The sequence below is a fragment of the Sciurus vulgaris genome (genome assembly GCF_902686455.1).
Source record: "Sciurus vulgaris genome assembly, chromosome: 1".
Classification (NCBI taxonomy): Eukaryota; Metazoa; Chordata; class Mammalia; order Rodentia; family Sciuridae; genus Sciurus; species Sciurus vulgaris.
The window spans coordinates 142,712,327-142,737,738 of NC_136461.1; the positions used below are offsets into that span (position 1 = coordinate 142,712,327).

At 33.7% G+C, this 25,412-nt stretch overlaps 1 protein-coding gene across 3 annotated transcripts in view; it reads right to left on the minus strand.

Moving 5' to 3' along the window:
- Nucleotides 1–3,239: 3,239 nt before the first annotated feature.
- The window catches only part of ARMC1 (armadillo repeat containing 1), a 36,016-nt gene continuing 13,843 nt past the window's right edge, over nucleotides 3,240–25,412 (minus strand). For all 3 annotated transcript variants that reach the window (XM_079111922.1, XM_079111924.1, XM_079111923.1), the window contains 5 exons: nucleotides 20,049–20,140; nucleotides 10,663–10,852; nucleotides 6,521–6,637; nucleotides 6,361–6,435; nucleotides 3,240–5,440 (listed from right to left, as the gene is read on the minus strand). In XM_079111922.1, coding sequence (XP_078968048.1) covers nucleotides 5,249–5,440; nucleotides 6,361–6,435; nucleotides 6,521–6,637; nucleotides 10,663–10,852; nucleotides 20,049–20,140 — 666 coding nt within the window. In that variant the 3' untranslated portion in view covers nucleotides 3,240–5,248. The remainder of the gene's footprint in view (nucleotides 5,441–6,360; nucleotides 6,436–6,520; nucleotides 6,638–10,662; nucleotides 10,853–20,048; nucleotides 20,141–25,412) is intronic.

Sequence of the window (25,412 nt, forward strand, 5' to 3'; positions counted from 1 at the left end):
CAAGTTAAAGAATGGTTACTAACATCCAGACATAACATTCTATGCTGTTAGGGTATAAGTAGGGTACATTGCACAAGAAAAATGGGAACCAAAATGAACAATTTTACATTGAATATGAATTGCCATTTTGTTCTGCCAAATATGCTGTGCCAAGTAACTGCTGATGGGTACAGACGTGGAGTTTTCTCATGGGATAAGCAAGCATTTCTTATATGACATGGAAGTCTCAGGGTAAAATGAAGTCTGTTTGGTAGATTGCCCATATAGCCTGGCCCATAAGGACCAGAGCAAGAGGAAAAAAGGATTTACGTAGGAATCATGACAAAAAATGACCAGAGGTTTGACGGGTTTGAAGCAATAGAAAACTGTTACATGATCTTCAAGTTGCAAATGTTTGTATTAAAGAAATAGGAAAATATCTTTAGCATGTTAAAGAGTTCCCATAAATCAATAGGAAAGACCAATGCCCCACCCGACATAAAAAGTGTTTACAGGAAAGAATACTCACAGCTCTTGAATATACAAAAAGCTCACTTCCATTTTTAAAAGATGTGGTGTTTTTTGTTTGTTTGTTTTATAAACAGCAAAGGCTAACTTGGTAATACAGAGTTGGAGAGGCAGAGGGGAAAATGGTCACACAACTTGCTAGTGAGAACAAAAACAGGAATAATCTCTAAGGAGGTGGGAACTATCAAAACTAAAAACACAGTTTCTGACCCAGTAATTCCACATTTAGGAATTCATCCTATAGATATATTTTCATAGAACTATTTTTAAGAACAAAAGATTTTACCAAAACAAACAACAAAAACCACTAGTTAATGTGAAACTGTAAAGAAGGAAGTTACTTTACACATGTATATAGAATAACTCTAAGACATAATTTAAGTAAAAAAGTAAGGAGCCACTTTACATGGGAAAAATATGAAAAAGTTGGAAGATTTATAGCATATCTCTGATGGGCAAACAAAACTAGGAACAAGGGAGTCCCTGGTGAGAGGAACAAGTGATAAAGTTTTAAAAGAAGAGTGCCTTTCTTACCCATTTTGAACATGTTAAAAATTCCAAGTGTATACTTTTTACCAACACACACACACAAATATTAAAACATATTTTCTCTCATGTGCAGAAGCTAGATAGGGAAAAGGAAAAGAAAGGTAGGGGTGCATCTCATGAAACCCAAAGGATGATCAGAAAAGGAAAGGGGACCAAGGGGTGGGAAATCGAGAGGAAGAGGGGAAATGCTGGGAAGTGATATTGGCCAAATTATATTGTTATATTGTGTGCATGTAAGACTATGTAACAACAAATTCCATCATTATGCACAACTCTGATGCACCAGTTTAAGACAAAGTAGAAAAAAAACAAAAATAGAAAATAAAATAAAGAAAAAATGTAGTTAAATGAGGACAAACTGAATCAAAACGTTCAGTTACCTATATTGTCTATGATGTGGGATGGCAAGTGGCTTGTGTTTTATGTATTTTATAGTATAATGAAATTATTATTTTCATACTAAAAGGAGACAAGAACGTAAAGAAGGAAATTCAAGGTATGAAAGAATATGAGGAAAGATGTAGAGGGTAGGAATAGATATAGGATATTAAGGGTATAATGGACAAGCCTGAATAAGGCAGACTTGTTTTTTTAACAATGAGATACACAACTATGCCTTATGCACACAAATTCTATACTAGAACTTACTGAATGTGGGAAAGACTGAATTGGCAGCTGAATTCTCGGGGAATTTTTGATGTGATACAAAGCAGTCCAAACTTGTAAGCTACCACCTTTGTAGACAATGGAGCAGAAAATGATAAAAATACTATTAATCTAATAGATTAAAATGGGGATATTCTAGAAATAAGAATAGCCAATTTCTGGCTCACAGACATGTTATGTGGCTTAGGTGGTGTTTTTAGGATCTGGAAGAGACATAAAATCCTGAAGTTCTGTATTCTTAAAAGCCAAACATTCACATGAGGAAATGTGACTTCTCTCTAGGCAGGTCAGGTGCTCTTCATGTTTTTCCTATATTGTTGCCTTACTTCTTTTATGTACCTAATTTTTCTGGTTTCCAGACAACTGAGTTTTTGATAGTTAACAGATGCCTGAGTTAGATCACCTAATACAATGCAGTCAGAAGAGTCTCCCATTGAATGAGGGACAGAAGATGCATAGCAGGACCTAACGTGCTGGCTGCCTTCTCAGAATGTAGAGACTCAGGATCAAATTGCTTGTGTGCGAGTCCTGGCTTCACCACTCAACTAGCTGTTACCTGGCACTAATGAATCACTTAATGTCTGTCTCAATTTTCCCTATCTGTAAAATAATGATTTAATAATAAGATCACTGACTCTCAGAGTTAAGGGCTGACTGAGTAAATATGTGGAAACCATTTACTGTAGTGTCTGGCATAAAATTAGCTTTTGCTAAATGTACCGCATGCCTATAATGAGCTTGGTTTTAATAGATATAAAAATTCAGACTTTACACTTTATAGGAGCTGCAAAAATAAAGAGAGTTGTCAAAGGTGACAGTAGAGATATAGAAGTTATCCACACAGAGGTAATTAAAACCATGACAACATATGAATTCTTCAAGGGAGAAATTTTAGATAAAAATTAAAGAGTAGAAGACTAAGCCTCAAAAAACAAAACAAAACCTGTGGATGTAGAAAGTTGAGTCAAAGAGTGATTAGAAAGTACACTGTATCACTTGAGGAACAAGGACAAGAAGAAACTGTCAAATAGCTACAAGCAATAATTCTATTGTACACTAGTAAAATTTTTAGTTTTCAAAGCACTCATGATATTACTGGATTCTAATAATGAACCTATGTAGAATTATTATCTGCATTTTACTAATGAATAAAAGTTCAGAAATTACTATTTAGGATCACACACACACACACACACACACACACACACACACACACACACATTTTTTTTCTTTTCTCCTGTAACAATTCTGTAAGAATCAGGATGTTAAAGCTAACTTCATTCAAGTGCAGCAAGTATTAAGCCCCCTTCCCACTTATTGTTTAAAAAAATAAAAACCAAATAAAAAATAAATGAAGGCATCTGCTCAATAGTAGTAAATTACAAATCAGAAATTCAATGGGCTCTATGGGTAGCTAAGTAGTAGAGCACCTGCCCAGCATGTATGAGTTCCTGGAGTTCAACACCAGCACCACACAAAAAAAAAGAGTAATCAATAATGCATATATCACAAGAATGCAATATTCATTCAATTTTAATTATGTTACCTTTTATTATTTTACAATATACTTCAAAAATGCCATTACAGTTGCCTTAACTGCTCTATAAGACCTGGAATAAAAGAACACTTAGAATTAAAACACACAAACATTAAGCTGAAATACCTACTTGTACTGAACCATTAATACCAAAGGGTTGTAGTTTTTTAAATAAGCAGATGTGTGGCAATGAAAAATAAAATAAAAAATTGTTAAAACAGAAAGTAAACTTTGCTTTAATGGCTACAGAAAGGAGGTGGTTTTTTGTTTCCTTTTTTATCAACACATCTGGTTCTGGCAGCAAGTAGTACTATGCATTTAAAGCAATATGCCCTGAAAGCTTTTATTTTCTGTTTGTGCGTATCACTTCAATCTGAGACCAGACACATGGAAAAAATATTGTTCTCGATACCCTCAAACTCTCTCCTTCCATAAGGTCACAATACTAGTGAACTCAAAACTTACTGGTGATGATATTTTACAATTATTTTTCTCCAGTAATACTGGGTGCTTTTAATTTTCTCTAAAAGAGAAGTGATAAAAACACAAAGAAACCCTCCAGGGTCCAATTTTCACTTCACATTCTCCAAGTAGTAAAATAGCAGCCCTACATGGTGATGAAAATGAAATTTCAATTTCTTTGTATTAGTTTTTAATCATGTTAACATTAAAACATATCTGAATATAGGTGGATTTCCAAAAAGAAAATCTTAGTTGCCAAATATTTTAGAGCTTTAATAAAGCATTACATAAATGTAATTAGCTATTATCTATCAAAACAAAACAAAACAAAGTAAAAAAACCACCATATATATGTATATATATTTACTTCTCTTACCTTCACTGAAGTTTTTTTTCTGGTTGGACATGAGAAACAAGATTAAGTGCCAATGCTGGCTTTATTTCTTTATAAACAATAATTTGGGTCTTTTTCATTCAATGTGACTGCAGCATTTTCATAATAAATTCACAAAAGGCAATACAAAGAAATACCTATTCAATAGGTTTCTGCCAGGCAATCCATGTTTTAAAGTTAAGACTCCACCAAAGTGGCACTATAGCATTACAGGCATTCAAATTTTATCTTCTTTCTTCAAGTTTGTCAATTCTTCACTATTATTAGTTTTTTTTCTAGCAGGAGATAGTGTATAATCAGAAAGTAAGGCCAAGAGACCATTTACAGTTTCTTGCAGTATCATGGTGGACTTAACTCTCAAGAGCTGATATAAACCAAAGTGAACACTAGTCAACTAGAACCACATTTGGTCACATTCAAATAGTTCCAAAAGCACTTTGCTACTATATACTTTTTCTTCTCAATGGATTCTGTGTTAATTTTATTAAAATTATAACAAAATTGCAACGTTTTTGTAGAATTGTATTTTTAGGGCACTACTATGTTCAAATGAAAATATTTCAATTTGCAAAATGTCATTAGTAATGTCCTTCCTATAAACATGGTTGGCAAAATTAAAAGGCACAAAAGGGGATAAGAAGAAATGTTTTCAATTTTCAGTGAAGAGTACCAAAGCATGTATCTTTCATGAAGAAAAGCAGAGAAAATGTTCAGTAATTCATGCACAACTTGAGCTATGAAAAAACTTCTCTTCTGATAGATCCTGAGGCTTGAGGAGAAAACAAGTTTTCCTAATCACATGCTTCATGTAAAATAAAATGTAAAGCTGCACACACATACACATTTGGTTTTAACAGTGGACCCTTTTTTTAAAAAAAAAGTGAGGCAATTAAACAAAGGAAAACAAAGCCAAAATACTTTCATAAACAAATTTCGACTGTAGCCTCTGTCCTTTTTACCACTCAGTGGGGTAAAATGTCCAATAAAATGTAAAATGCAGCATACACAATCATGTAATCTAAAAACTTTTCATGATAACTTATTGCAAATTGCACTTGACAGTTCACCACAACAATGGAAAACTGGCCCCTTGTTGGTTCACACAGTCCTTGAGCCCCAAATTGAAATCGAAGTCACCAGTAAAATGATCTCGATAAAAAGTTTGCAGCTGTGCTCAACCAGCTAGCTCCACCCTCTGGGTGTGAGCCCACCCGGGACACTGCTTTGTCCTGCTCTTTAGTGGGACTCTCGTCCTCAGGCAAGTAGTCAGGCAACTCTGTGTTCTCTTCTACTTCCACGGGAGTATCCTGGAATGGGACCAGCATCTGACAGAGAATGTGTTAAGAGCTAATTACAAAATCAAATTAATATACATATATATATATATATATATATGTCCTAAGTTAAAGGTCAACTTTACTCCTCATTCTCAGTACCATATTTATTCTCAGAGGCTCTATTTCTTCTAAAATTTCCTTTTACATGATAGCAGGCTCAACTGCTGAGCACTGCCATCAACACAGAAAGGAAATCTATAAATAAGAACTCAGATGTTGAGGGCTGGGGTTGTGGCTCAGTGGTAGTGCACTTGCCTAGCATGTGGGAGGCACTGGGTTGAATTCTCAGCACCATACCAAAAAACTAAAGAAAAGATTAAAAACAAGACAAAACAAACAAACAAACCCCCCCCCCCCCCCCCCCCCCCCCCCCCCCCCCACGGATGTTGATCTGCAAGGCCCTAGGAATAAATGAGCAACTTCTGTCTATGCAAAGACAACTAAAGCAAGTATCTGGCTACTCTGGATTTCTCAAGACTCAACAAAATCAAATGAGCTCAAGGCATTACAGATTCATTTTCCTTATCACAAAGTTATTGGAAAGAATACTGATGGACAAGAATTTTCACCACATACTGGCCCAATGATTGCACTTATATTTTCAGGATTGGCAAAATCAGTGAAGGTTAGAAAGAAAGTATTTTTAATAATTAATGCATGGAAACCATATATCTTGCATATAAAACCAACAAGGTATCTAAATAGATTTTTTAAAAAAAGATTTCTTTGTAAGTACAGACTATAAAATATATAAAAGCTCTCTATATTTCTAAAAAAAATTAATTGATAACCAAGAAATACCAAATTCTTATATATGTTAACTATTTATCTAGGAATACTAGTCATCTAGTAGCCATAAAAAAATAATCCAGTCTGAGTCTGGTATAAAAATAAAATAAAACTGTTACCTCTTCCCCGCTTTCACTTTTCACAACTTGCTGAGCTTTCATAACCTTGGTTGATGCTATTGCTGATGCCAAAGCCTGGGTCAAGATAAAAAGGAACAATTTTGAACACTGATTTGTTTATCTGTAACCTTAAGCATATTTAGTCACTGAAAATACTAACCTCTGCTTTCAAATCTGAACGGATTCGTACCACACATCTTTGAACAGCCATTTGGAAAGTGAAGCTAATAACACCCTTAATTTTTAACAAAGCCTCTTCACATAGATTTCTCCGAGACTGAAAAGATAAAAGCAAACTGTTGTTAAAACAGGTAAAATATTAAAAGGAATGCATTAACTTAAACCACACTAAACTAGTAATTACAGTGACATGTCACTTAACAAAAGGGATATGTTCTAAGAAAAACATTGTTAAGAGATTTTGTTTTACAAACATCAGTGTACTTACACAAATAGATGACAGAGCTTACTTACTATAGACCCAGGCTATGTATAAGCCTATTGTTTTTAGGCTATAAACCTATACAACGTGTTATGGGACTGAACGCTGTAGGCAACTGTATACAATGTTAAGTATTTCTGTATCTAAATGTGTCTAACATAGAAAAGGTAAAGTAAGAAGAATACTAGGTGACAGGAATTTTTCAGCTCCATTTTAATCTCATGGGACCACAGTTCTATATGTTGTTCACTGTCCACTGAACATCATCATGCAGTGCTTGACTATGTTTTGAAAGGAAGGGGTAGATCTATATCTATTTCAGTTCTACTGTTTCACACTTCAGGGCATGGAGTGGGGTGCTTAGTCAAGTTTATTAAATTTTATAAGACCAACAGAATAATAATTCCATATATAGTTTTAATAATCTTTATAAAAAAGGATAGTCAATGTTAATTTACATCTTAAAAATAAAAAAACACGAATAATAAGTGAAAATGTGCCCAAAAGCAGAAAATCAGAGGCTCCTCTAGCCCAAGGGACAAACTATAGTTTATCCACTGTTTCTGTAATGTTTTCCTGAAACACAGTCACACACACATTTGTTTGCAGTATTATCTGATGATACTTTTCATGCTAAGACAGGAGTTTTAACAGAGACCATTATGGCCTATAAAGTCCCAAATATTTATTCTCTGGTCCTTTTTTTTTTTTTTTTTTTAAACTTACTAGTTTCTGCTCTAGCTTAAAAACCTCTAGGATAAATTCTAAGACTGAAGTTAGAATTAGCAGGCACTGAGCATCTGAGTCACTGTTACTAAAACACTGTTCCTTGGTATTTATAAATGTTACTGCATGTTACATTATGGCATTCTCCATGGTTACCATTTTGTCTCAATGACCATCAAAAAGCCTCTTTTTAGCTCTCCTTTCCCTCTGATGGTTTTCATAACACAATGTACCATACAACTTTCAATGCTTTCAAGCAGGGTACCACACTATCCAGGTCTTGTACTTATGCCACCCATTATTCCAACTCTATTTCATCTTACTTTCAAGGTCTAGTGCCTATAACTAAGTGACTTTCTTTTTCTTTTGAACCTCAGGAGATTTATTCTCACCACTTCACCATTACTAAGTCTAATAGGAATTTTTTATTTTTATTTTTCTATCAAACATATCTACTTGGATATCATTACCTCAAACCAAGATCCAAAGTAGGAATGGATTAAAAAGTAGCTGCATTTTCTCTTTGTTGCTTCCTCTACCTCCAGTTGACAAACAAAATCACTATCTTGAAGGTCTCCTGTTTCTATAGTAAGCCCAAATTCTGACTCAGTATTTCAGAGGGCATGAGAGTCTGCAATTAACCACTATGCCAAGATCTAGACCATACTCAATTTTCAATCTCTTTTCTACTTCCTTTAAAACAACTCTCATGTCATTGCTTATCTTCCTGTTCAAAACCATTTCTTGCTTCAGCATTTTAACACTGCTCAGGGAGCTATCTGGGATACAAGTCTGTGGCAGGATGCAGCCCACAGTGGGTTCATCTGGTACACTGTCTCTTGATTCTACTCTGCCAAGACCTGAGTTTTGTGAAGGCCTTTTAGGGGTGTGGTGCGTGTTTCTCTCTTTCATGGATTTAACACCAGGTAAACTTAAAAGTATGCACAGGACACACAGCATGAGTTAGGATATTATAAATATAATTCTTTATTTTAAATGTAAGGAAACTGAAAAAACAGAAAAGTACCTTTCCTAGTTTACACAGAGGCTAAAACTGAATTCCAACCACATGAGACAGAAAGAAACAAGATTCATAAGATCATCTCATTTTTAGTTTACACAATAAACACACTTTCAGCAGGTTTACTGTCTGTCTCCCCTAATGAAATTATACCAGTTTTGGTTATTGCTATATCTCTGATATCCAAAATGATGCCTAACGCTAGGTGTTCCCGTCTAGTACAAAAGTTAGTACAGGATGAACATATCTAATTTAAAGAAGTATTAACAATATACTGTGGGGTTCATATGACACTCACAAGTAAAATATATGATTAACAACAGCACAGAGGAGAAGAAAAAAAGGTGAAAGTATACCCTTGTAAGTGTCTTACACTATACATGAAATTATACAATACTAGTTGAAGCTAGACTATGATAAGTTGAAGATTAGAAAATAAACCCTAAACCAAGGAATGAATGAGTGAAAGAACTGTAGCTAATCAGTAAATAAAGATATAAAACAGAATCTCAAAAGTGATCCACTTAGTACAAAAGAAGGCAGGAAAAAAAAAGGAGGAAAAAAGAACCAGCAGGACAAATAGAAAGTGATAAGCATCTTTTTAAAAAATTCAACCAAATAAAAACATATTCAATGTAAATGGTTCAAAAACTTTAATTAAAAGGCAGAAAGGTTTAGAATGGATAAAAAAGCAAAACCTAAATACATGACACCTGAAAGAAATTCACTTAAAATATGCCTAACGAGTTGAAAGCAAGCCAGAAAGACTAATATTAAAAGCAGACAAAGCAGAATGAGTTCAGAAGAAACCACATGTTATGCAAAACTACTACTGTATTTCTGTAATACTCCAGAAGAATTTGTATAATTGGTATTATTTCTTTCCTAAATGTTTGGTAGAAAATTTACCAGTGAGGCTATTTGGGTCTAAAGTTTTCTTTATGGGAAGGTTAATTACAAATTCAATTTAATAGATATAAAGCTAATCAAGTTATCTTTGTCCTCTTGATTGAGATTAGTTAAATCAGTGTCAAGAAATTTTTATTTTCAAGTTTATTGACAGTTATTTAAAATATTTACTTATTATGCTTTCAATGTCTATAGGATGTATGGTGGTGTCTTCTTTTATTTCAGACATTGATCATTTGTGACTTCTCTTTTTTTTTCTTCATCCGTTTGGCTAGGAGTTTATGAATTTTATTGATCAAGTAAACAAAATTTGATTTCATTGATTTTTCTCTTTTTTTTTTTTCATTTTACTGATTTTTACTCTTTCTTGTTTCCTCTCTTCCATTTACTTTGGCTTTAATTTGTTTTTCACTTTCTATTTTCTTAAGGTAGAAGCCTAAGTCATTTACCTGTCATCTTTTCTCTTTTGTTTATAAACATTTAGGCATGTGCTAATGAATTTCCACTCTACACATTTTAGCTGCATTCAACAAATTTTGATGTTATATTTTCATTTGTATTCAATTTAAAATGTTTTCCAGTTTTCTTGATTTATTCAATGACCCACAGATTATTTTAGAAATGTGTTAGTTTCTCAAATTTTGGGGACTTTCTAGATATCTTTATGTTACTAATTTCTAACTTGCTTTCATTGTACTAAAAGGACATGGACTATAAGGTCTGAAACCTTTTAAATTAGTAAGACTTGTTCTATGGACCATAATATAGTCTCTTAGTAAATGTTTCCTGTGCACATAAAAGGATGAATATTATCCTACAGTTGGGTATGGTAAAACAACAGTAAATATCAATTAGGTTAAGGTGATTACAATATTATTTGAGGTTTCCATAGCATCGTTGGTTTTTCTGTAGACTTATTCTACTAATAGAGAAAGTGTTATTGACATCTCCAGCTCTTACTATGAATCTGTTTCTCCTTGCATTTCTATCAGTTTTTGCTTCATATAGTTTGACGATCTATTTAGGTACATAAATACTTAAAGCTGTTATGTCTTCTAGCACAAAATGTCACTTTTCATTGGCATAAAATGCTGATATTAGGACTTATTCTTAAGACTTATTAAGAAATGACACCAAAGAAACTATTTAGTTAACAAGACTTCATTTTCCTATTTTATGAACCACATGTTTAAAAAACACTTACCGTATCATCAAGACCATCTATGTGCAAAACCACTGTTTTGGCACGTTTGTTTGTAGTACCCAGGAAAAACTGAGCTTTCCTTCGACGTGAATTCACTTCATTAAAACTATCACCATCTGCCATATTGGAGGACTGAAGAATGTCATAGATTTCAGAGGCCAGAAGTTTTGTTTCTCCTGGAGTTGTAGTCCTTGAAAAGACACATTTAAATTAATAAGCAGTTACTTCTACTGAATCTGCAATTTTATTTCTCAACTTTGAGGAGTCTTGTTTCCTTCATCCTGATGCCTTGCCCAATTTAAAAGTCATAATGTAGAAAGCAATTTAAATTAAAAACAATAATGTAGAAAAATCCTATCACTATAGTGGTACAAAAACACATTTAAATGAAATAATTAAACAGAAAACGAACTAATAAGATCAGGTTACATAACATGTCCCTGGATCATCACTAACATTTAATTCTTAATTTGAAAGTAAACTAAACTTCAAAAAAATACAATGTAAAACAAAACAAAACAATATCATATTATCAGCTACTTTAAGGAAGAGATCTTAGAACACTCAAATTCATTCTATTTTTTAATTTATGATTTTACATTACAAACCATGTCTATATCATAAACCACAACTCAAAGTTTTCACTCTTAAAACTTTTAAATCCTACTGTAACCCTTATATCAACATTGAGTGCTGCTCTATCCAATACATCTTTCTACAATGACAGAAATATTCTATTTTTCTACTGTCTACTCGTGGCTATGAAATTCATGAAATGTGTCTAAAGCAACTAAAAAAAATGGATTTACTTACTTCTAATTAATTTTAATTTAAATTGTCACACTTAATGGATGATTACCATATTGGACAGCACAGATCTAATGGTTATCATTAATTAGTTGAAACAAATAAATAGTAGGTACACACAAATATAAGAAAATCCTCATTATATCAATTAAGTCTAAACCTTTCAACACACACTGGAGGCCTTAAAATCTGTTCCCATTCAGTTGTCTAAATCAGCTCCTGTTGTCCTTTTATAATTCTTCAGGTTAGTTCATTATGATACTTGTATATCTTTTAGAGAGACTTTGCATTTTTACATATTCCTCTTTGCTGTTCTTTGTTCTATAATGCTTTCCATACTTTCTTCAGCCAGAAGTTCTTCACCCAGATCAAAGGCTTTCCAACCTAATTTCTACCTTTGGAGTCTCAATTTCACCACTGCCTTTAATATGAACACCCCATTAGAGCACATTTCTCACTCTGCAAAATACTATGTTTGTACTGACTTTAATTTTTTATTTCTTTTACAAGTATATAAACACCTTAGTAGGGATGCGTGTGTTCTCTTTATACCATCCAGAGAACCTAAAAAAATTTTGTTGACTGAATTAAAAGGAATACTTCAATTTATGATATTCATATTCAGACTGTACATATCAGATTAACTATCATCCCTGGAATTAAAGCTCCATGTAGCTACAAATGTACAGTGACAGGCACTCAATTACACAAGGTTATTTTCTGGTACAGTTAACTACAAAGGTAAGTTACTTTAGCTCTGGGTTGCAGGAAATTACCAAAAAGACTATTTTAAGGGATGGGGATGTAGCTCAGTGTGATACAACACCTAACCTAGGATGTGTGAGAACCTGGGTTTGATCCCAAATACAGCAAAAACAAACCAAAACCTAAAGCCTTTTTGTTTTTTTTAAAGAAGATGTCTCAGCATGTTTCACCATAGCTGTTTTACAGATTATTAAAAAGGTGACTGCAGTTCTCAGCTATTCTAATTATTAACCAAATAAAAGTTATAGAGTATGAGGATATAGTAGTTGGAGGTACCCATGAATTTAAGAGGAAAAAAAGAAGTAACCTTCAGGTGTTTGGATCGAATAAAAAAAAAGAATCATCTTGCTGGGCAAGGTGGTACAGGCTTGTAATCCCAGTTATCAGGAGACTGAGGCAGGAGGATCAACTTCAAGTCCAGATTGGGCAATTTAGCAAGATCCTGTCTCAAGATAAAAAGGGTTGGGGGTCTAGCTGAGTGGAAGTGAGTTTGTCTAGAATGTGCAAAAGCCCTAAATTCAATCTCTAGTAAAATAAAACAAAAACAAAACTAATGACCTTCATATATAATTATTGTTAAAATACACCTTATTTCAAAACTTTCTTTATGCTTTATAATGAACCAATAGTTATTTGAGAACCTGATTAAATTTAGAACCATTTAACAGGGTAAGTGCAAATAAAACTTTTTTTCTAAAAAAATTTTTTTTTGAGACAGGGTCTCACTAAGTTGCTGAGACTGACTTTGAACTTGCAATCTTCCTATCTCAACCCCCCGAGCTGCTATTACAGGCTTGAGCCACCACGCCTGGTTTTCCAAATCAATTTTAATGATATTATGTCCCCACCTAAACCCATCTGTCTTCTATTTTACCAACTTCAACACAGATGGCTTACACTGTTTTTGACACTGATTTCAAATTAGAATGGCAAAGTAGGGATACTATCCAAGCTTGAAAAAGTCCAACAAACTGGAAATTGCTATTATATATTAATAGTACCATTTAAAAATTTTAATAGTGGTAAAGACACAAAAACATATACATCTCTGAGTAATTCTTTCAGTAAAAATTGAGAAACATCCCATGAAATAAAACTAATATAAAATATAAAAAATAGCCCTATATGCAGTTAGACAAAGAAGTTTGAGAACTCCTCCTATCAGAATTTTCTGATAATAAAAATACTGTTTCTAGCCATATGACCACTGAACACTTGGGCTGTGGCTAGTGTCACTGAGGATGTCATGTCGTGTCATGTCACATCTTGTCATTTCATTTTTGCATAGCTGGAGATTGACCCAGGGCTACCTGCATGCTAAACAAGTATTCCACCTCTGAACTACACCCCCCATCTCCTAGAAATTTATTTTTAAATTTAACTTTAATTAATTTAAATTGCCATATGTGGCTAATGGTTACTATACTGGACCAGCTTTAGAAAAAACACTAATAATAAGAAAAAAAATAGAAAGTTCTCTTTTGCTATCAGTTTCCTTAAACCAGTCTTTCTTTTCTTGGTTAATTATTGTTCTCATGCCTCCGGCTAACCATTTCTCTAGCACCCTTACTGAACTGTGGTTCTACCAAGAATTTAGCTCCACAAAAGAAACAAACAACAACAAAAAAAAACAAAACCCAACAACTATTTGATTAACTATTTTCTCAATGTGCTAGAATCATTCCATATGTATCAGAGAGAAGATAAGTCATTCCATCTAAAGAGTTTCTTAAGGCTTTAGGGCTTAATTCTTTCATAAATATATTCTACTAGCTTTCACAGGGACAGCCAACAGAGCAAGAGAGGAAACAATCATTTACTCATAAAAAATTTGCAAAGGCAGTATATGTACAGTTAAGATAGTGTACACAGCGTCAGGAGGTTGCTCACAAAACTTTAATTAGAAAGTTAGGAATTAACAACAAAACCTCATAGTCACATGGGCTTATATATACTTAGATTACCAAGAAGTTATATGAAATATTAAATACTACCACCAGCATCATTTAAAAATTCCTATTTCATAGTTCCACACTCTTACCAATTTCAGATAGTAAAACATTACTTTCTGAAAAACTTTTTCTCCTTTTTGGTGAAAACATGAACCATGAAAGACTTTTAATCATTTCTCTATACCTTTTTTATTTTGCAGTGCTGGGGGTTGAACCCAGGGCCTCATCTATGCTAGGTAATCCCTCTACCACCAAGCTACAGCCCCAGCCCCAATTTCTCCTTAAAATGGAAAGATTTTAAAAGCATATCAAATCAATGATGGTCTCACTGTTATTTTAACTATGTTTTTCTGATGTACCTCACAGGACTCATTTTATTGCTACCTTTTGAAGGTGTTTCCCAATACCAGCAACCACTTCCCTGATCTTCCAGGCACCAGCTGGGTATTCTACAATTCGACTTTACCACTGACTACTTAGCACTGGTATAAGACTTTATAATAAGGCTTAAGGTCTCAGTTCTACAAACTTTCCCTCATTTCAGATGCCAGTCACAAGTACTAGGATCCCAGGTAACCCACATTTCTGTCCAACTTGACTAAAAAGGTGAGGGTTACCACAAATCTTCTTTTCAGGTTCATAACTTTCTAAACTCAGGAATGCAATATACTTATGTTTATGTCCCTATTCTATGAGGCACTCAGGAACTGACAGATAAAAGAAAAAATATAAGATAAAACAGAGGATAGGTAGGAGATACAAGGAGCTTCCATGCTATACCTAGCATGCCACACTTCTAGTACCTTGAATGTTCACCAACCCAGAAACTTTCCATATCTCATGCATTTTTAAAAAGCTTACTCTTTAGACCATACCATTTTCCTAGAGGGCTAAAAGTTCCAACACTCTAAACACTTCATTTTTCTGGTGACTATGTCCATCCTGAAGCAATTTAGGGGTCCTATCATTAGCATAAACTCAAGTGTGATCCAAAAGGGTTCAACATGAATTTCAAAAGAGATACTGTCATTATTCAGAAAATTCCCAGAGTTTTAGAAGATCTGTGACAGAAATCAGGAACAAAGATCAAATACATTTTCATATTATACCACACTTAGGAAATACTACTAATTAGTTGTCTAAATTGATGTTTCAAAATATTGTTTTTTAAACACACCTGAAAAGTGATCTCTGACCTTGATTATATATCAAAAATTATTTTTAGCCAGGGGCAGTGGTTCATCAGTTACTAGGGAGGCTAAGGCTAGAGGATTGCTTAAGCCCAGGAGTTCAAGACCAGCCTGGGTCACAGAGTAAGATCCCATCTCAGATAATAATAATAATTTTTATTGGTGGGTGTGTGTGTGTGGGGGGGGTGCTGGGGGATTGAACACAGGCAAGTGCTCTATCACTGAGCTACACCTCAGCTTCAATTCTTAATCTTGTAATACAAAAATAACCTTGACTTTAAAATGGTTCTAAGAAGGAAGGCAACTGCTCTTGTTTTAGTTAACAATGAAGTCAGAAGTAAGGAAACTCTGCCCCTTGGGCCAAAACTTGTTTGCTTACCCTACTGCCTGTGACTCTTCACCCACAAGGGCATGGCTGAGTAGTTAAAAAAGAGACCAGATTCCACAAACCTAAAATATTTACAATTTGAGTTTTTACAGGGAAAAAAAACAAAACAAAACAAAAAAACCCAACAACTGCTATTTTAAGCAATTATAAAAAAAGACACATTGAAACATTGGGGAAAAAAAAGCAAAGGATGTAGATTATAACTTGTAGCCATTAAGAATGATGTGACAGGAGAATGGTTCTACAGAATGCTCCTTATATGTTGTTAAACTACTACTGCTGTAATATCTTTATCTGTTGTAAGATAAGATAGCACCAGAGTTCTTGAAAACAACATATAAATCAAAGCAAAATGGAGCAGCAATTTCAAGAATATCAAGAAAACAAAAGATGAACCAAGAATCCAGCCTACTTGTCTTTCAAGTATCAAAATTACAAAAATAGTTTTAAACATAAAAGAAGTTAAATACTTGAGTTTTTCTTGAGCAATCTACTAGAGATTGAGCTTCAACAATCAAGAGCTTATTGGGAAAACTTTAGCAAAAGAACTAATAATGAGCAGTTTATGTATTTAACTGTGTGTAAAACTAAAATAAAGGCAGGAAAGAAAATGGAAGAATATATAAATGATCTGATAGCGAGAAATAATTTAAACTAAAAACAGAGAAGAATGAGGGAAAGGAAAGTAGAAAAAGTTAAGACTATTGTACACCTAATAGGTGGGAATCAAAAGATATCATTAACAACTAACAAGTGGCCATATGCCTGTAATCCCAGTTATTAACACTGTCTCAAAATAAAAAGGGACGGAGATAAAGCTCAGTGGTAGAGTGCCCCTGGGTTCAATCTCACTATCACATACAACAGGCCACCATGTATTATGGCACTGTTTCAAAATCTAGAATTCTGGTATGTTCCCCAGATGAAACGAGACATTTTAAAGTTATGATGCCACATTTTATTAAAGTGGCTTTTATCTATAGTGCATATCATGTTAGATAGTACTTCAGAAAATATATCTTATATCAGAAGTATTACTCTTAAGATACTAGTTAACAAGTGCTTTAAACTGAATTTAGATGTTCTTTCAAATTGACATTTTGAATATTCTCTTTGCAAAGGAATTCAGGTCTAAAATTACAATATAAAAAAGACTCTAATCTCAAGCTTTTATTTATAGAACAGATTAAAATTAGAATATAATGCTAGATTCATTCTGAGTGACAGAGAACTTAAAATTCTTTCAATTAAAGAACCAAAAGTAACAGTGACTTGGAAATCAATTCAATTGTCAATTTTGTAAATGCCAATGTGACCTCAACCTAAAATTTGCTGAATACATATGAAAAATCTTAGCAAAATTCTCTAGAAAAGCATAATATAGAGATAAAAGGATAAAAGGATAAAAATAAAATCAGTATGCAGAATTTTCCCTATTTTATAAAATATTCTTCTCTGCTACCTGAGTAAAGAATAATCTCCATCATTCTCCCTCCTTACTTCCTTTTTTTTTTTTTTTGGTTTCCCATTGATCACTGCCAGCTATAAGGCACTCTTTAGCTCTTTAGTTAGTAAGGCAGCACCCCTTCACAACATATTTTCTGGGTCTTTCTGAACTAGAGGAATATTATTCCTCTGGTACTTTCTTAGGTGTGTAGTTCATAACAGCATAACCAACTATCCCCCTAACTCAGTACTCCCAGAGAGATACTGATCTGAAAGTGTGCTTCTAATCCCATCCTGATCAGCTTGTTTTCATAGAACAGTCACATCAAAGAAAGCAACTTCTGTATACAATATAGATTCATTGTATTCTATATCGTTTTTGCCACAGTGATTACATAAAAATGGGATGCCAATTAGTTCATATACCAGTTAAGTTAAAATAATAATAAATCAGTCACCTATAACACAGAAGTCAAAATGTAAAATAAGTCAGGCAAGGTGTTGCATGTTTATAATCCCAGCTACACAGGAAGTCAAGGCAGGAGGATTTCAGGTTTGCCCCAGCCTGGACAACTTAGCAAGACCTTGTCTCAAAATAAAAAACAAAAAATGGCTGAGTATGTTCAGTGGTGGAGTGCTGCTGGGTTGAATACTCAGAATCACAAAAAGAAAAAAACCTGCAAAATAATATTTAAAGAATAGACATTTACAATGTCACTAATGTTATACAGTTATAAACAGAAGTATCCAAAACAAACAAGGAGCTGGGCAAGGTAGCACACGCCTGTAATCCCAGATGTCTGGGAAGATGAGGTAAGAGGATCGCAGGATTGAGACCAGCCTCAGCAAACTTTGTGAGACCCTGTCTCAAAATAAAATTTAAAAAGGGCTGGGGATGTAGCTCAGTGGCAGAGTGCCTCAATCGCCAGTATCACATAAAAGAAAGAAGGAAAAGAAACAAATAAATGAGGAATTGTAATAAGAATAACAGAGAAATTTTCTTTAAAAAAAAATATACCATGTCCAAGTCATGAGGACGTTCACAACACAATATTAAACATGTTGAACCAAAACCTGATTCTAACACTTCATAGTTTTGATATTTACAAGCTAAAACACAGTTTTATTAACCTTCTGATAACCACACTAACAGAGCATTCAAATACATTAATAAACTTCTAAGATGGTAATACTGATAAACAGACTTAAAAATCTTTTAAAAATCTTCAGTCAACCTTCAAATCTGAGGTCTCCAACAGCCTAATGAACTGCAAAATGTATATTAAAATTATTACATCTCCACTTTTAAAAGGGCTACAGGACTAAATTATAATGAAGTATGGAAAAGTATGTGTATATCTTACTAGTAGAGGAGTAAGCAATGCTCACCATTTTGTTCTAAAAATACATATTTCACATATGAATTTAAAAAATAAGCCACTTGCAGAAGCCATGAAGATACAATGTTTGGATCTCTTTTCAAGAAAGTATTTTTTGGGCTGGGATTGTGGCTCAGTGGTACAGCACTTGCCTTGCACACGTGGGGCACTGGGTTCCATCCTCAGCACAACATAAATTAAAAAAATAAAGACATTGTGTCCATCTACAAATAAAAAAATTAAAAAAAAAAAAAAAAAAAAAAAAGAAAGAAAGTATTTGCCCTTCTGGTACAGTCACAGAGTTACAACCACAGTGGCTTTCAGATCCATTACAAATCTAAGGTGGTATTCTTCCCAGACATTTCCCCAGCCAATGACTGACTAATGAGGGTACAAAAATCTGGTCATTTCTGCTTAGTGTGGGATTCCTCTAAAGGGCAATCTTTGCTTGGAACTGCCCACTGAGTTGGAGGTCAGACCTGTGTTACAATATGAAACTGTCCTTGTTCTATTCAGCTTCCTCTCCTCTTTCAAACATGTCAAATCTGCTTGTAGTCTACAGACTTTCTCTGCCTGATTCTGCTTCATCTCTCTTTAACTTCACAGACCTTATCCCACAATACAACTTATCTATTCCTACTTTCACTTTAGTATGCTGATTGCCAAGATAAGGACCTGAACTGACACCATTTCTCTTACATAGGTAAAAGCAGTTTCCCTACTATTTAACTATTATACTTCTCATTTGTACATACATACAACCACATCCTTAAGTCAACCAAGGTAAGGAATAGTTTTATAGGTTAATCAATGGTATCTCTAAATTTATTCTGAATTTGTGAAGCTCAAATATAAAGTTATGTATTAATATTTCAACATCATTTTTAATCTAATTTCCCACATCTATTTATTTATACCACATATTTCCAACATCAGTAACTATACCTGTTAAAGCTATACACAAACTACTCACTTGTTCAGAATCAAATTAAATGGCTCTAAGTCTTCAAGAAATCTCTCAATGAGGTTCATGAAAATTTCACCCAAAGTACTTTTATTACCATGATCATAACCAGGATGAAGTAACAAAAAATGTACCACACTACATATCATCAAATGTTGCTTTGCTGGCAAATCAACTTATATATACCTTATACAATTGTCATATAATACAGAATTTTTTCTTCTTAAAAATTATTTGTAAGTAGTGTTGTCCTACATTTTAAATAAAATCGAACATTTTCATATGGATTATTGTTACTATCAATGTTTATCAATACCCAAAATTAACCATCAAAATGAGTTTGGACATAGTACCTAAAAAAGTATACCTTTATAAAATTTCAAATAAAATAACTAAATGAATAAAAACAGAAAATAATGTCAATGAATTATATATTAACTATTTAAGAAGATCCATTTTTCTAATACATAAGGGGACACCATATATTGTACTTACTTCTGTATAACATTTTGCAAGCTTAACATCATACCCAGTTCTCCTTTCATCTTTTCTCTGTTGGCACGACATTCCGCCAAGTATCGAAGAGCCTACAGCAGCAACAGCAATAGGTTATTCACAGGTCCAGGCTGTTTAAAATTAAAAATCCCTACTAATTTACTGCCAAGAAAAAAGAGAAAATAAGGTTTTAATTTTCAGAATCAATTGGTTTTTTGGAGTGTTTAGAAACTTTAAGAGTGATATAGTCCTTGAAATGATCCTCTATGGTAGCTAAATGTTCTTTGAAATAAAACTTCCTAGCTTATCTGCAAGGTCAAAATTAAGTTGTTCTGGTTTTAATTTTTCCACTTCATCTTGACAAGGACATAAGAAACTATATTCTACTTATTAGTCTCAAGTAGTAGTCCCAATAGCCATTATTTTTCTAGATGCTTTTTACGAATTAAAAATAATTGCCAAGGGGGACAAAACATACAATCATCTTTATGGTATGAACTGATTATAGTTTTACTACCATTCATATTTAAAGTGAAAAACAAAAGATGAACTAAAGCTCACAAATTTTCTATTTTGTGAGTTCAACTGATTTTTCAAGGGTGTTTTTATCCTTAATATTTAAAGTACATTTTTACAAATACTTCCCTTCACACACTGCTTCTCATTTAGCCTTTCTCCTTTACATATAAGCATCTCATTTAGTCATTCTCTGTCATCTATAGACCTCCTAGTCACTCATCATTCACCAAAGACTCTGGTACCTAATTCTCATGGGTGGTACCTGATTCTCATGGGAGTATCTTTATGGACTATGCTATCCAAAATTCTGCTATCTCCACCCACTGACCTTTCACATTTACAGTTGTCCTTTGCTTTTCATTTCCAAAGTGCCTGGTCTTAACAAAAAACATGCAATGTATGAGATCACAAACTTAACAACTTCTCTTCCCTTCTGCAAATACTCCTTCCATGACTTCAAACTTATCCCAAAAAGGTTTAAATGCAATGGGAACTGCTCTCTCTATATTAAAAATTAAAAAACAGGACCACTTTGTTCAGACACTGGTCAAGAGGCAGCACAGGAATGTAATCCCTAAGAAAAGAGAAATAATGAAGCAGGTCCTACAATTGCTCTATTTCCCTGCTTTGGAGATAGTTTCTAGACTACAGCACAAAGAAGGGTAAGCCAAGTGAAGCCTAGTGGTCTTTCTGAGTTTGGAAGACAGAGAGCAGACTTGAAAAGGTTGCTTGAATTTGCAGAGCAGAATACATGTAGAAGGATTTGTAATTGCAAGAAGAGTTACAGAGATCTACAGGAGGTGCCCAAGAATCTTTTCAATTGGATACTGATATGCCACATGCCTGGGGTAAAAGGAAACACAGCCACCAGGAAGTAGGGAAAACATTTCTGGACCTCTCAATTGGCTGGAAAGAGTTGGAATATTATTCACCTCCATAAGTATAGAGAGTTACCATAGCCTGAGACATCAGGCTCGAAGAGCCTCATCTAAGCAGTGCAGATACTACAAAATAAAACTCTTTATGGAACTACTCTAACAAAGCTTAAGGCAAATCTTCAAAGAGTCAAACCAGTCCCAGGTAATTTAACAGCAACCCAGAACAAAGTTCAAGAATATATACAGGGTTATCAAAAGAATCCAAATACCCAAAACCATAAAATTTTTAATGTCTAGCATTTGATTAGAAATCACTAGGCATGAAAAGATGCAGGAAAATATGACCCATAACCAGAGAGGAGAGAAAAAAAGGAATCAACAGAAACAAAACAAAATAAAACAGAAATGATGGAATTAGGAGATAAAGACATCAGAATAGTTATTATCAATATGCTCCCTATGTTCAAGGATGAGCTGGAAAACACGAACATAGCGAGAAGAGAGATGGAAGATATTAAGAGGATTCACAGGTAACTTCTAGAGGACAAAAACATTAAATCTGAAAAGAAAAGCACACCAGACAAATTATTAGCAGTTTGAAATTTATGGGGGAAAAAAAAAATCAGTGAACTTTAAAATGTATTAATAAAACTACCCAAAATGAAGTGCAAAGAGGAAGAAAAAAAATTTAAAAAGATCTAAATGAAATAAATAAAAAGAAGTGGTACAACAGTGTCCTGTAGGACAACACAGTAATCAACATACATATTAACTGGGATCCTGGGAGATAAATTCAAGGAAGAAGACAGAAAAAAACTTTTGAAAAAATTAATGCATGACAACTTCCCAAATCTCATAAAAACTTGTAACTCACAGATTCAAGAAGCCCAACAAAGTCCAATCAAAACAACAAACATATAAACACACACACACACACACACACAAAATCCGTATCAAGTACATCAAGGCTGGGTGTGGTGGCACATGCCTGTAATACCAGCAGCGCAGGAGTCTGAAACAGGAGGACTGCAAGTTTAATGCCAGTTTCAGCAACTTAGTGAGGCCCTAAGCAACTCAGTGAGACCCTGTCTCTAAATTAAAAAAAAAAAAAAAAAGGGTTGGGACACACACAAGCACATCATGATCATTTGCTAAAAATCAGTAATACAATCTCAGATGAAGCCATAAAAAGGAATTATATACATAGAAACAGAAGAATTACAGTAGTTTTCTTATTAGAAGACATAATAAGCCAGAAGACAATGCAGCAACGCAACATCCTTTATCTTAAAGTATAGGAAAACAAATCACTAGCAAAGAAGTGTTAAAGGAGGTTCTTCAGACACCAGTATAAATCTGAATCTATATTAAGAAATGAAGAATACCAGAAATGATAAAGCTGTGGATAAATATAAAAGAATTTAAAAATCTCTTTAGAAGATAATCGACTGTTTAAAGTTTAAAAAAAAAGAAAAAGAGGGCTGGGGAGATAGCTCAGTCGGTAGAGTGCTTGCCGTGCAAGCACAAGGCCCAGCACCACAAAGAAAAAAAATAAATACACATTCAAACATATACACACACATCCATATATACTGTAGGGGTTTAAATAAATGTAGAAGTCAAATGTATGACAAAAACAGCATCAAGGATGGAGGAAAGAAAAGGAAATATGTTGTCTTGTGATTCTTATACTATACATAAAACATATGCTTTATTTAAAGGTAGACTGAGTCAGGTGAGGCAGTACACACATGTAATCCCAGAGACTAGGGATGCTGAGGCAGAAGAATTGCAAGTTTGAGGTCAGCCTGGGCAACTTAGCCAGACCCTGACTCAAAATAAAAAGGACTGGGTACATAATTCATTGGTAGAGGGCCTCGGGGTTCAATACCTAATACCACAGATATAAAGTAAGTAAAAGTGCATACTGTAAAACCTACAGTAACCATTAAACTAAAATAAAAAGAAAAGGGTATATAGTAAAATAAGCTAACTGCTACAATAAGAGAATTACAAAAACACCATACCTATTTGTCAATCATATTGGGAACTCTTGCCTACCAATCCCTGTTCCTTCTCCTTAGTTCCATCCTTGTATGACTTGACTTACCTTACTATTCAGTCTATCATTTTAACCACTCTGGTACCAAGATCCTAAATTTCCTTGTATAGTCATTCTGTCCAACTTACCCATTCAAGTATCAATAATGAACTATTTGAATTCTTAGGACCTTTATCAGACCTGAAGCCATAGAGAAAGGAGTTTTATAATCAACTCTTGAACTTCATATCAATCCAATGCTATCAAAACTAATTCGTACCTCAACACTACTGGGCAACCTTTCCCATTTTCTTTAATTAGGAAATCCTTCTTCTCAAAATTTTCCTGCTCTAGCAGCCCCTACCTTCTGAATTTAGATATGTTCAAGTCTAGTCTATTAAAACAAAACAAACCAGCTGGGAATAGTAATGCACACCTGTAATCCCAGCAACTTGGAAGACTGACTGAAGGACAGTTCAAGGCCAACTTAGGCAACATGAGACTGTCTCAAAATAAAAAATTAAAACTAACAAAATAACAACAAACTTCCTTCCTTCAGTCAAAGTCCCTACCTAGAGGGACTAACACACTCTCTCTTCTCATTCTTACTGTATTTCTTATTGATATAGGACCTCAAATAGGAGTCATGCAATTTTTCCTGTTTGTTACTACTGTTAACTTATATATTAATGTCAGTTTTGCCCATGAAATGTAATTTTATGAAGGCAAATAGGAAACTCATAATATACAGTTTGATTTTCTAAAAAGAAAAGCATATTTTCTGGTACAAACTTGTAAAATTATATTAAATGTGGACTTTATCATGGGTCCTTAAGTAAAAAATGGTAAAATTTCTTTTAATTTGCTTTGAAACATTTTGTTATAAATATTTTAGAGAACACAAAAGTAGAGAAAATGTTTGTCCAGCTTCAATAATTATCAACCATTTGGCAATGTTGTTTCATTAGTCTTCCCTGCTTATAACCACAATGGTGTTTTATAGCAAAGGCAGAACACATCACCTCATTTGTAAAGATTTCAATAGATCCCTAAGAAAATATTTTTTAAATTAACTTATGATAATACAATTTTAATCCCCCACAGAGTTAATAGATTTCAATACCATGCACTATCTGATCCATATTCATTTCCAGCTATTGAAAACTTGTTCATGGTTGACTGTTAAAATTAGGATTCAATCGTATCCACATATTACACTTGGTTCATAAGTCACCTTCATGTTGTTTAATCGACAATAGTTACTAACATCCCTCTAGCGACCTTTCTTTTTAATGCTAGTTACTGTTCAAGGAACTAGATGATCTGTCTTCAAGAAATTATCACATTCTGGATTTGTCCACTCCCTTGTGTGTTTCTTTCACATGTTTTTCTAACCCCTATTTCTTATAACATGGATATTCTTTTTGCACTATTACCTATGATCCTGCATAATTTTCTCTTTTCCTTACCTTTCCTTCTCATATCAAAATAACAAGTGCCATGTCTATCAACTTATGAATGGATAAACAAAATATGACAAATCCATACAATGGGATACTATTCAGCCATAAAAATAAATGAAATACTGATACATGCTGCAGTATGGATAAACCTCGAAAACATTATGCTAAGTGAAAGAAGCCATTCACAAACAGCCACATAGTATATGATTCTATTTATATGAAAAATCTATTGCCAGAATAGGCAAACATAAACAAAGAGAAAGTAGATTAGAGGTTTCCAAGGGATAAAGGGAGAGGCCTGGGGAGTAAAATGTAAAAAGTATAGTTTCTCTCTGAGGTGAAAAAAAATGCTCTAAAACTGACTGTGTAATGGTTGCACAACTAGGTGAATGTGCTAAAAGTCACTGAATTGTAGGCTTTAAATATGCAAACTGTATAATGGAATATGATTTATATTCTATAA